The sequence below is a fragment of the Colobus angolensis genome, unplaced genomic scaffold, assembly GCF_000951035.1.
Source record: "Colobus angolensis palliatus isolate OR3802 unplaced genomic scaffold, Cang.pa_1.0 Scaffold231, whole genome shotgun sequence".
Lineage (NCBI taxonomy): Eukaryota > Metazoa > Chordata > Mammalia > Primates > Cercopithecidae > Colobus > Colobus angolensis.
This window is the reverse complement of record NW_012115500.1, coordinates 2,040,128-2,054,382: the sequence shown is the minus strand read 5'-3', so window position 1 is coordinate 2,054,382 and position 14,255 is coordinate 2,040,128. Positions and strand designations below refer to the sequence as shown.

Here is a 14,255-nt window from a genome sequence, read left to right as displayed (position 1 = left end):
TTTTTTTGAGACGGAGTCTCGCTCTATCGCCCAGGCTGGAGTGCAGTGGCCGGGTCTCGGCTCACTGCAAGCTCCGCCTCCCGTGTTTACGCCATTCTCCTGCCTCAGCCTCTCGAGTAGCTGGGACTACAGGTGCCCGCCACCTTGTCCGGCTAGTTTTTTGTATTTTTTAGTAGAGATGGGGGGTTTTCTTAGATATAAAATTTTATTTCTTTCATTTAACCCTGAAGTTTATTGCCTCATTTAAAAAAATGTCTTTTCCCTGGCCTTGTTGAAATCAACATTTGGATTTTTCTTATAGATTATTAACTAATATATTTCTTGATAGGATGGTAGTCTGAGTCCTTCTGTTCATTTGTCTCTGGGAAAAATTGCTACCTCTCTTAATTTCAGTTTACACCTCGATGTATATGACTTTAGAATCTCTATATCTTTTCAAGGACCCTCCTTTCTTCAAATATCTACTCAATATTTTCATTTGAATTTCTACCATTGCTTCAAACTTAACATGTGTTAAAAGCTTTAAATTATGTTAAAACCTATTCTGTTTATCAGGTCCAAAGTCTGTCTTATTTGAACAAACAGCCTTCTTTCCTTCTCTGTGTGTGTCAAACAAATCTCAAAATTGTATTAGGTTCTTCTTTTAAATATCTAGCTTATTTTTTTTTTTCCATTTCCATTAACATTTGCTTAGTCTAAGGTATTATTACCTTACATCAAGTATTCCAGCGACATTGTACCTGGCTTCTACACTACAGGGATAGAAGCCCTTTCCCCAGACAATCCTGGACACTTTTATCTCTTCAAAACACTGCCGTGTAACTTTCCTGCCCAAAAATGCAGTAGTACTCAATGTACTAAGACAAAAGTCTATCTTATTTGCTGAGATTTCAAGGTCAATTATTTTGAGCATAATTTACTTTTAAACAAACTTTAACATTTGGTTTATTAAAATAAAATGTTTAAACAAATTAAATTTAACAATTTACTTGAGCAAAAAAATGATTCATAAACCTGGCATGATTCAAAACTAAAGAGTTTCAGAGAGCTCTGCTCAGGTGGGCAGTGAGCTGTTATAGCCGGAACGGGAAGGGAGGTACAGAAATAGCTTGATTGGTTAAATCTAGACATTTGCCTTATTTGGGCATGGTCTGGTCACTTGGCTGCCTGTGACTGGCTGAAGTTCAGCTGTTTGTGATTGACTGAGACTCTGTTTTCTGTTACAAAAAACATACTCCTAAGTAAGGTTTCAGTTTGTTTACATACTGAGTTAGGTTACAGTTCATTATGTAGGAACTCGCAATGTGAAGACAGCCTCAGGCTAATGGCCTTCTGCTTATTTCCTGTGTTTAACTTTTCATTAACATCAAACAAGCCTCTTCTGCTCCAGCTGGATTGATGCACAATTCTAGGAGAATACATTATCATTCACTCTGCAGTTTTCTTTCCCCTCGCCCTTTGTGACTCTACACCTTATCTCTCCTTAAAATTTTTTTTTTTTTCTTTTTGAGATGGAGTCTCGCTCTGTTGCCCAGGCTGGAGTGCAGTGGCGTGATCTTGGCTCACTGCAACCTCCACCTCCCAGGTTCAAGCAATTCTCCTGCCTCAGCCTCCCTAGTAGCTGGAATTACAGGTGTGCACTCCTACACCTGGCTAATTTTTGTATTTTTAGTAGAGATGGGGTTTCACCATGTTGGCCAGGAGGCTGTTCTCGAACTCCTGACCTCAGGTGGTCTGCCTCCCAAAGTGCTGGGATTATAGGCATGAGCCACTACACCCAACCTCCTTTAAATCTTATCTATATCCTGCCTCCTTAAAAATTGCCAGTCTCTAAAACTCAGATTACCATACACTTTATTTAGTTTTTTTCACACAGCGCTCCTAACCAAACTGTGGGTGGAACTAGTTCTTATGTTTAGATAATATAGATGCCTTATTACCAGTAAGCACTCATGCAATAAATACAGAAGAGTAAGTGACAAATCTCAGCAATTATTTAGAGAAGCATTTTGTCATTTAAAATCAAATTGCACAATGTTTAACCTCTAACCCCCTGTTTAATCTGAGGACTAAGTTTACCGGAAAGTGTTTGCTTAGAAATAGCCTCTGAATTCTTCGTTGGTCTACTTGATTCAGAATTCTTCATTCAGGATTTCTACCCATTGGAAATCATGGTGATTTATCAATGTAATCTGCATTTTACAAACTTAGCCATTTTTACAAAAAACTTAAATTCTCTTTGAATCTGATTATAACATCTTTAGATTTTGACATCTATAGAACTGTGGAGAAAAAAAGGGCTCAAGAAGTCTGCATCATTTTGTGAGGATAATTGCCCCATACTTGGTTTAGAATTGTCAGGCATATAATATTGGCTTTTCAAACACCTTGTCTCCCAATCATTATTCACTTATTCACCGCAATAATGTTTTGGGATGCCTGCTCAGTACCAAAGACTGTGTTAGAGATACAAGGTACACAAAAGCCGGTCTTTGCCCTTAGTTTTTCTTTCCACTTTTCTTATTTTGATATGTTTTCAGAGGACTACATTCACACAATTCTGTTTGTTTATAACGTTTCCAAATTGGGTAAGGAGATAAAAGTGGTGTGTGTGTTTCTTATTTTCTAGGAAAAGAAAAACAGAATGGTGATATTCACATACACTGCTTACTAATGTTAGAATAACAGGGGCTTTTTTTTTAAGTGCTAAATTTAGATCATATTGTTCTATGACACCCTTTAATGAGGAAAGCACTCTCTATATGTGAATTGGGCACTAGAGCAGGGGTCACCGAACCCTGGTACTGGTCTGTGACCTGATAGGAACCAGGTTGCACAGCAGAGGATGAGCAGCCAGCAAGGGAGCATTCCAGCCTGAGCTCTGCCTCCTGTCAGATCAGCGGGGGCATTAGATTCTCATAGGAGCGTGAACCCTATTGTGAGTTGCTCATGCGAGGGATCTAGGTTGTGTACTCCTTATGAGGATCTAACTAATGCCTAATGATCTGAGGTGAAACAGTTTCATCTCGAAACCATCCCCCATTACCCCCATCCTCCACTGTCCCTGGGAGGAAAAATTGTCTTCCACAAAACTGGTCCCTGGTGCCAAAAATGTGGGGGACTGTCAAAATTAGAGGTCCTGTCAACTAGACCTTATTTAATTTTTAAAATTGAAATTCTAACTGGAGAATATGGCTAAATAATCAGAAATTTTGTTTCCTTTATATGTTTGTGTGTGTGTGTATATGTGTGTGTGTATATGTGTGTGTGTATACATATTCTTTATGTCAAATAAAATGGCTTATTTTCTAAAATAAACTCTTGACTTTTAAAATCATTTCTATATTTTTTTCTTAGAGTCTGAATCAATCCTAGCCCAATAAATAAATCACTCATATGGAGAATGCAATAGTTTTTCCAAATCATAACATTTATTTCACTAAAGTGTCAAATTTCTACTTAAAATTCTAAGTAGAATTCACATTTCTGTTTGAGTCCTAACTGTTCTGGAAAGTGTATGCTTCTCCTAAGGAAATCAGTCCAATTTGTTGGTCAGGATGCTTGCTTTTAAAATCTTATCAATGCAAAAGGAATGCTTATTTTATGGTAGTGGAGGACTACCAAGATAAGTCTTAATAATACAAATGAATAAATAATCAAGAAATTTGCCATCACAAATAATGTAGGCAAATTCTTCTAACACTTTTATCTGTGTTTGTAATCACTGATTTTAGAAAGTTGCTATAGAAGGTAGAAAGGAACCTTGAGTGACCAGCTGGTACTGTCTCTTTGCTTTAGGCAAAATGTCTAGGACCCCTCTAAGACAGGTATTTCTTTCTCTGGCATCTCAAGAAATGGGACTTCATATCTTCCCATGGTATTGCATTCTGTTGTTTTATTAGACACATGAAATGAACCTTTTTCTTGGTGTAAATGTAATCTGTCCTTAATATGGCAAATATTTTGAAGAGTGAATGGCCAGATGATCTGTTTCTTACACATAACTTTCCTTTATATTAAAAAAAGTTTCTCTGCTAATCATTTAAATATATTGATACCTTGGTCTTCAATCGTAAATTTTGTTGATTACTTAAGAAACTTATCATTCTCACACATTCTATCCAGAAAGCTAGTTAATGCCATGAAGGGGAAATGCTCATTATTCTGATTGATGGTTCCCAAACACTTTCTGTTTTCCTATGCTTAATTTTTGGAGAAAGTCGATTTTATGTGTAACATCTATAGGTAGATTTTGACTTACATGTAGTAAAAGCATCCAAATTCTTTCTTTTTCAAGTTAAGAAATCCTTGGAATGATTTAAATGGAAGAGATATTCTTTTTTAAAGATTAAAAAATAGACTATTTTAGTAGCCATGGAATAATCAATTTTTTTCTGAATTAAATGCTATAATGCTAAGTTATTAAGGTAAAGGCTACTTAGATTCCAAAACAAAATACTTGACATGATGAGGTGAAGATTTTCTGGTGGAAAAAAAATCTAGCAAAATTATGCTACCTATTGTAAATCATTTTGCCAACTTATTTAGATTTTTAACCTCTAGCAATAACAGATTATTTTGATAAATTATTCATATTTCTGCATTGTGCACCTTTTGCAATTTGCATATCTGGCTGCAAATAGGCCCTTCTTTCAGGCTTCAGTCCCCTTGGTCACACAGGATGGCCAAAAGCTGCTTCATGATTAATTTCATCTCAATAGGGTAATTATCATACTGAAATGAAGCAGTGCCCCTGAAATATGCTTTCCTGGGGCTATAAGTACAAGAGGCTTAGCCTAGAGCTTTCAAGTATGTAGTAACTTTTAGCTTAAATGTTAACCTTTCTCTATTTTGGTACTATCTATTTCTAAAAACACTGGATTTTATAAGAATAGAAAACAATAATTTAGAATTTGATCTAGCAACTCATTGGACTGCAAGATAATTTGTCATTCGTTTCCACTGTTTTACACAAAAAATAAAGGATGTATATATTTTGAGGGGTCAAGGTTTTATATTGCTGGGTCAAATTGTAGCTGCTGAATTAATAAACATGAATTTATCTCCTGGTCTATGGAAAAGCCATTTAACTTTTCTATATTTAGTTTTCTTACCTAAGAAAATAAGAACAGTTGGCCGGGCACGGTGGCTCACGCCTGTAATCCTAGCACTTTGGGAGGCCAAGGCAGGTGAATCACGAGGTCAGGAGTTCGAGAGCAGCCTGACCAACATGGTGAAACCCTGTCTTTACTAAAAATACAAAAAATTAGCTGGGCACAGTGGTGGATGCCTGTAATCGCAGCTACTCAGGAGGCCGAGGCAGGAGAATCATTTGAACTTGGGAGGCGGAGGTTGCAGTGAGCCAAGATCGTGCCACTGCATGCCAGCCTGGGCGACAGAGTGAGACACTGTCTCTAAAAAAAAAAAAAAAAAAAAAAAAAAAGAACATTCTAAGTTCCTTGTAATATTGAAGAAATAGCAAGAGACAGCTTTTAAAGCTGTTTTCCTTTCTTTGGAAAATTAATAAAAGAAATTTGATTCATAATTTGAACCCTGAAAAAATGTTTATCTCAAACATGCTCTTAAATAGTATTTGAATATTTTCATTTTTTGCTGTTTATTTCCCCTCCTCTTCTTTTATCAAAATCCATTCAAATTAATTAAAAATTTGCAAATTTGTCTAAATTAGTTAATTTTACAAAATTCCCAACTAACTGCAATGTGGGTTACCATATATTCTGCTAAAAATCTAGTTCTAAAATTTAGAGTTAATACACTTTCTGAATAACACATATCAGTGATCAAAGAGAAAAAGAGATTTTTGCATCATCTTAAAAGTGAAATAGATTTCTGAACTTAATGTTCCATTTCAAAGCAGTCAATTGAATTTTTGTTTTCATTTTTATACTTAGATATTCTGTGCCATTTCTTACATGTTTCCTAGAGACAATTTTTCCAGCAGTTTGTTGACTCTGGAGTTATAAAGTTGAGTAAGTGACAGTCAATCAGTGATCTCAGGGAATTTATAGGGTAGTAGGAAGGGAAGTTATACGAGTAAATAATTGTATTATTTCACGTTGAAATGGAAATCCGTAGTGTGGAGGTCAGTGGGCTGGGTATTGTCAATAACAAGGACAAAGTCTATGTGGTAGGAGCCCACTACCTGCTTTACCATCTGCTGCTACTCATTCTCCTGCCCCTGTCAGTTCCTCTCTCTCATGTCCAGTCACTTCACTGCAGCTGGGAGGATCTTTCTTACTTATTTTGTTGTTACTATAAGTAAGGGACTTACATGTTATTCAGGTATTTGAATAAAACTGCTTATTGTCTCTTGTGAAGTAATAATTGATCTCTACCAACTTATTCTAAAATTAAAACATAATAAATACATTGATTTTTTTCAGAGATGGGAGAATGCTCAAAAACGTGTAAGATGTGGATAGGATTTTCAACAATACTATTATTCTTTATCTGCTGTCCATTAGCTAAAGACCAATTCTGGCAGCTGACAATGTAGCAGTCCATTTGCCACTAAAGTTATATGAAACCTATTTTTGAAAATGTATTGGATTTGCACTTTACATTAAATGAAGTCAAAATATAAACAGTGTCCTAGAAATGAAAAGTTAATCATATTAAACTAATATTTAAATCTCTGTGCAAAAATTGGCTGTTTAACAAAATGTTTTCAGACTAATGATATCTTTTCCGTTTTGTAAATCAGATTGTTCCATGTCTGTGGAATCAGAAGACATTGAAACATTTGGCCCATCTGATTCATGACAATTTGTTTATATAAATACAACATGTTTCAGGGATCTACAAATACTAACTTCTCTGATAATTTCCTGCGAAAACACCCCCAAGTGAATTATGCTGACATTTAAATCTAGGCCCATCCTGTCTCTGATTTAAAAGTCCAAAATACTATTTATCAATTTCAGAATTACTGTAATCTTTAGTTGAATATTGTTATGGTCATCTGTTTTTTATTTAAATCATTGTACTTTATTTCCAAAATCATAGCTATAAACAAAACTATGACAAGATAAAATCATTTGATATAATGAAATTTTCATTAGAATATGTATAGTGCAGGCAGTACAGATGAAATACTGTAGTAGGTATTGGAAACATTGGGTTCATTATCCTCTCTTCTTTATTTTTGTGTAGGTTTAGAATTTTCTCTAACAAAAATGTAGTTTCTTTTGTAGTTGGCAGAAATCAAAAGGAGACAGAAAAATTATTTATAACGAAAATTTGTCTATCTGGATTAATGTGTTTTCAGTAGTACAATATTTGGTGCAGCCTTCTTGTGTTGTACATGTATGAACTCAGGGTCGATTTCCTCCCCTAATGTCATGCAATTTTGAAAATGGAAATGCTGTGCAAGAGCATGTGTCAAATCTGATCTTCTTTGCATGTGTCCTCAGTAGTTTCAAGGATGATATTGTTGGTTGGATGCAAGCTGGCGGAATTACTGAAAAGGCATTTGGTTTTAAACTGTTAATTTCTATTGAGATGTAGATCATATAGTAGTTTGTGAGCTAATATTTTAGATGGGTGCAAACGCAGTTGAGGTTGGTGCAACTGCAATTGCGTTTGCACCAACCTCATAAATGAACTTTAAAGCTTAAAATCAGAGAAGGAATAGATGGAGTTATGAGGGCCAAACATGATACTGCTACTATCCAGAGATTTTCCTCCATTAAAATCATACTTTTGCAGGTAGACATTGTAGAATGACCTCTTTAAAATACACTTTTACCTGGAAACGGTATCTTCAATGCATCAGTGTGCATTTGTGGACTGTTTTCTTTGGTCTGTGTTGGGGACGGGACAGTGAGGTGCATGGAAGACTTAGGGAGGGAACTAAGTCTTAGTAGAAAGAAGAACCCATAGGTAAGGAACCCTAAAACACGCCCAATCAATATGCACAATATGCACACAGCCAAACCCAGGACAGGCTAAGGTTATTAAAGAGGTAAATTCCATTGAGAGATGACCAACCTGTTGGGACACTCAAATGGGAAAAGCTCAGCAATCAGGGGCATGTTTCTGAACCTGACCCCTGAGGGAGAAAGCAGCTGACAGAGAAACCCAGCGGTCTGTGGGAGAAGTGATAAGGCCCTAGGAAAAGCACTACATACTTTGCAGGTGTGTGTGACCTCGGTGGTCTAATATAATCTTAGGTGTGGTGGGGTTGTTTAGGATCAGTGATTTAAGAGGATATAAAGAAAAAGGAGAAGACAGAAGGAAAATTGGCTGCAAAGTTTTGCAAATATTTATACAAATTCTAAAGTACTTTACCTACTGATATTTTAAAATCTTTTTCTTTAACATTTAATTGCAAACTACTGTATAATTTTCTAATATTTTGAGATCTCCAGGAAGTAAAACATCTGAGCAGAATGGTGTTCTTTTGTTGAAAATTTTGTTCATATTATTTTCTTCCTTTCTTCCATTGGTTTTGGTCAACAATGATTTAATACTTGTCCACTAAATGTCAGTCATATATAATTACTAATTGAGACCATCTAGTCTAGGTTTGACAAAGATGGTACTAGCATGCATGCATGCATGCAGTTTTCCTCCAGAAAAAAAATGAATTATGAAAATATCAAGGGTAGACTTAATTCAGATTTGGCAAAAGATATTTTGTCTGAAGAAATAGCTATAGTAATTAGAATTATTTATGGATCAAATAATATGTATTTTATATAACAACAAATAAAAATTAGCATTTTTATAATCATGGTTATATATAAATGAATAATTATTTTACCAACAAGAGGTAAAGCATGAATTAGAAATCAAATCAACATTAAACAAGTTATAATCAACATTTGACAACAATTAAATGAAAGATTGAACATATATGTGAATCAACTACTACATATACACCTAACTTCGTGTCCACACATAATTATTACTAAACATGTGATGAATGAATGAAAGTGAATATCTAAAATAAATGACCCAATCTTACTTTCCGTTATTAAATAATAATTCAATTATTGAAAACAGTAAAGACAATCAGAAGCCATACTAAGTCAAATGTAAAGTGAGCCACTATTTTTTGAAATTTTTATTTACCCATTATTTCCCATTCTGATTAAGTATATTTAAATGTTTATCATATAAGCTTTTTAAAAGAAATCCTGTTTCTTTAAAGGAAAAATTCTGAACAAAGGAGAAAAAAAAATAGTAAAAAACGTAGAACAAGAGGGAAGAAAGATCCAAAATGAAGCTTGCTCATTCTCTCGGATATATTTTGCCCAGGGCCACACTAATAGTGATTGGTGCCACTGCAGTTTAGGGAAGGGCATTTTAGAGTCAAAGGCTTGAACTTGAGATTGGTTGTTCCAGGCTTTATTCTCACATTAGTCCCTAAGGGACCTTCAGTAAGTCATCTTATTTGGTTCTACGTGTACCATCGATTTCGAAGGAGTGATAATACAGACACAATTTACATAGCATTCTGAGATTTTCAAATTCGGATGCTCAACAAATGCAAAGTGATATTCCATGGCCAGTTAACAGTGAGGCAAAACAGTTTTTGGAATCTTTATCTTTTTTTTTTTTTTTTTTTTGAGAAGGAGTCTCGCTCTGAACCCCCAGGCTGGAGTGCAGTGGCGCGATCTCGGCTCACTGCAAGCTCCGCCTCCCGGGTTCCCGCCATTCTCCTGCCTCAGCCTCCCGAGTAGCTGGGACTACAGGTGTCCGCCATGGCGCCCGGCTAATTTTTTGTATTTTTTAGTAGAGACGGGGTTTCACCGTGGTCTCGATCTCCTGACCTTGTGATCCGCCCGCCTCGGCCTCCCAAAGTGCTGGGATTACAGGCGTGAGCCACCGCGCCCGGCCTGTAATCTTTATTTTATGCTTTAAATTGCTTCAGTCATGTTTTTCTTTCAGTAAGCTCAATTCTCAGCAATTCCTCTAATAACTGTTTATTTCTTAACAAAAATTCTGCGTGTCAAAGGCAACACTTTTTATGCTCGTTTGTGTTTGTGCTCCCCTGCCCCTGTTTTATTTATGTATTTTTCCAAAATCGTACTTCATAGTAATTTATGTTTTTATTTCATTCTAAGAGCCGGGAAAAGCTCCTGAAACCAAACAAGGGACTGTAAAAATTGCAGCACAAGGTAAGCAATAAAATACCTTAAAAATCATGGCTTTTATTTTTTTTAAAAAAAACATCTATAGCACTTGATTGACAAAAGCAAAAACTGTTTATTGCAGAATAGCACCATCTGCTGGGATATTGCAAAAAAAAAAAATCGTTGAATGAAAATACACAGTTCAAGTATTTATTTAGTAATTAGCAAACATGACTGAGAGTAATGCCAGATTTGCAGAGGAAATGCCGAAGGACCCAATAACTAGTCTTGGCTCCAAGATTCAGTATTTGAGCTTTATGTGTATTTTTAAAAATAAGCCATAGATGTGCATAAAGAAATACAGACACAGATATAAAATAATGTACACTTTTCTATAATTTTCAGTATACCTTGTAATTTATGTCACATGAGAAAATCAGAATGTTATTAAATTAATAGTACTTCATAAACATCAAAACTGTAAAAATTGGGTTCCAGATATGGCTATAAAATAATTATCCTGTTTTTATGAGCCATCTAAGAAAATTAGCTTCATCATTTATGAATATCTTCAGGATATCAAAAGTCCTTTCGTCTCACACCATGAGGATTAATTTGATGAAAGCATAAGGGAAGGGTACAAGTATTCTGTTTTTGTCATGTGGCAAAACTTTATGGAACACACTTAGAAAATAAAAGATACAGTATTTACTAGAGAAGATCTTTATCATCTCTTCTATGCTAGATTATATAATATCAAGCAATAAAGGAGATACGCATAGGTGGTGGTACAATTTTCAGGGGGTAGAAGTCTCTCATAGCAGACTCCTTAGCATATTACATGATGTATGACTGAATTTATTATATCTGAGCAAAATTTTTCTCTTGTGTTTAATCTCGGACCCAACAACATGCGGAATCACCCCCCAAAATATTGGTAACATGCGTTTGTTAAATGCCATTTGATTCAAGGATGTTGTCTGTGAGCAAAATAAGCTAGAATTGTTAAAAGCTGTGATACCAGTTTTTAGTTTTCATGTTGAAAAACTTCTTTTTCTTTAGGAAAGTTCTGATAGGAAATATAGTAAATATTATGAATGGTAGAAAGGCAGGGCAAATAGTATTACCTTTGATTTTTTAATACATGGAAACGCAGGTCAGGGTGAGTTCCTCAAGCCAAAGACTACCAGTTTAAGAAATCATTGCTATTAGTGTATATACGTTCTCATAGAAAACCACAGTCACCTTAGGCCCCTTCTGTTTGACTGAGACTTCTGAGGACCATAGTGTAGATATGGAACTATGACTTGAGGCAGGAATTTTGTGTTAGTTACTTCAGCCTCATGTTAGAGGCGTTCATGAGGAAGAAAATTAAGAGATATCCAAAAATTTGCGTCATATCTGAGCTTGAGTCTAGGGGCTCTTTAAACTACATTTAACCATTTAAGATTTAAAATACATTGGACAAGGCAACTTCAGAGTTTATTGTTTTGGAATAAAATATTTATTTTTGAGTAAATAGTAACATAGAGTTTCAAAGTCTTGTTAGAATTATCCTTGGAAGGAAATTGGATGAAAAGATTGGTGAAGCACAGTGAACAAGGCCAGAGTCAGGTATTCTGTGTGTACATTTACTAAAATAAAAATGACACACCAATTCAGGGACACACCAAAGCAGAATTGCATATTTTTCACGTCTTTGCAAATCCCCCATAGATCTTTCTTAGATATGTTTATTTTAATGCCATAGGCATGTAATTAAATTATGCATAGAAATAATTAATATTTGCAAGTACTTCACGTGGAGACAAAACTTACACAAAATTGGCAATAATCCTATAGTAGACTGGTGTTTTTGAAGTATAAGTGACAAAATTGATCATGATCTTTGTGGCATGGTAAAACGCTAGATTAGATCTGTTCATTTATTTATTTTTAACTTTTACAACCAAGGACTTATTAAAAATCTGGTTCCCATACATATGTATGTGTATATGTTCATATTTATTTATAACTATTATTAAGATTTAGCATATATTCTTTGGAATTTTAAAATAATTTAAGGAAAATTATTTTACCAAACTTTTGAGGCACTGAGGAGGCTACAAAATAAATATCTCACTACTATAGGAAATTCCAATTTGGAGATCTAACAGATTTAGGTAAATATAAGGAAAGGCTTTTGTTTCTATTAAGACATGAGACAATAACTTCAAATAGGACGGTGGCAATGACAAGAAAAAAACCACAAATGTCATTAACATTTTGAAGAACTAATGTCTGATAGAATATATGAAAAGAAACAAAGGAGACGGGCGGATCACGAGGTCAGGAGATCGAGACCATCCTGGCTAACACGGTGAAACCCCGTCTCTACTAAAAATACAAAAAACTAGCCGGGCGAGATGGCGGGCGCCTGTAGTCCCAGCTACTCGGGAGGCTGAGGCAGGAGAATGGCGTAAACCCGGGAGGCGGAGCTTGCAGTGAGCTGAGATCGGGCCACTGCACTCCAGTCCGGGCGACAGAGCGAGACTCCACCTCAAAAAAAAAGAAACAAAAGGAAAGAACAAAAATGATACTGAGCTTTGGAACTTGGGTAATGAGGAGATCATCTATCTCTACTGTCACTGTAAACTGGAAACTGAAACTATCAAACATATAAGAATGGGAAAAAAAGATGCATGTGTATGCATGCATGCTTGCATCTCTACATGCTTATGTACAGATTTCAAGGGAAGAGACTAGCTGAAGGGAAAAGATAATTCACTCTTCAGTGGATGAATGTGAGCAGAAGGAGAATAATTGGACAATAATTTTTTTGTAGCCAATTAGAATTTAGGTGGGAAATCAATCTGGTTCATAGGTATTACATAAAAAAATTGTTGGAAAAAATCGATATAGACCCAAATTGAAAAGGAAGGAGAGAGATGGGGAATTATTTTTTAGTCAGGTGCAATGGCGAGGTAGACACCTAGTGATATTAAAATGCCAAAGAGAGAACACATGAAAAATTAAACTCAGGTTAAAAGATGGGGTTATGTGCACTCTGTGTTAGTATATTTCCACTGGCTTTTTTCTTCTGGATTCCTAAAGCAAACATTAAGAATTTCCTGGATACTATAGGAAGAGTATAGAAAGAGAACAACATCAACAAAACTAGAATGTTAGCCATTCCAGTTTCTTTACAATGCAAAAACCAAAAACCCAGTTATTCAGAACCATGTCTACTCAGTAAATTCAAGAGTCATCCAATCCCATAACAGAGTTAAGTAGATGAGAACCAGGCAAGTTGAATTTGAGGACCAGAAGTGGGACACATGGAACACAAGCTACAAAACCGTTCTGTAAACAATTGAATTCTGAGACCCTGGCTTTAATTAGCTTGTGGGCCTGGAATCCAGGTTGGCAGATAACATGACCTTCCAACTGGCGATAAACAAAAGCCATGCACCTTCAAGGGACCCAGGGCAACAACAGGAAATAGAGTCAGTTATGATGGAATAGGTCAAACTGCTTCATTCCACTATCTCCATTGTCACTGTAAACTGTAGACTGAAACTATCAAATATATAAGGGTGGGAAAAAAAGAAGATGCATGTACGTGCATGCATGCTTGCATCTCTACATGCATATGTGCAGATTGTTTTTCATGTATTATTTTAGAAATCAAAAAATTTGCTGCAGTTTAACAAGATTTTGCTAATTCTTGAAGGAATTTAAGTTTCAGAGGCTTTCTTGTCTGTAGAATTGACAAGAAACTATGGTTTTGTTAAATGTATTCACATTCTCAGCCCTTTTTTTTTGTCATTGGTCAAAGCCTTTGTCAGGTTGCCCTTTACACATGTGTTTATGGTTAAATTGATGAAGTTTAGAGCTCAGAGCAATTCATTGACCAGAGCTCCTTCAAGGGGGTAATTTTGTGTTGTTTTATTTTGTCTTTCTTTAAAGAGTTCCCCACACCCTTCCATCCAAATCATGATCAGATGATTTTGAAAATTATAAAATCTTTTGAAGGAAATTCTTATTTTCAATGTAAAGAATCAACAACAAACAAGTCTATTGAGTCAAACTCACAGACTTACTGAAATTAAACCTCGTGGCTTTGAAATTCATCAGGCCATGAATTTTGTGTATTATTATATAATTATATAATAT

General features: G+C 35.4%; 1 protein-coding gene across 2 annotated transcripts in view; it reads left to right on the top strand.

The window, feature by feature from the left end:
• TRDN (triadin) overlaps positions 1-14,255 on the top strand; it is a 420,523-nt gene that overhangs the window by 226,625 nt on the left and 179,643 nt on the right. For both annotated transcript variants that reach the window (XM_011944454.1, XM_011944455.1), the window contains exon 13: positions 10,092-10,145. In XM_011944454.1, coding sequence (XP_011799844.1) covers positions 10,092-10,145 — 54 coding nt within the window. The remainder of the gene's footprint in view (positions 1-10,091; positions 10,146-14,255) is intronic.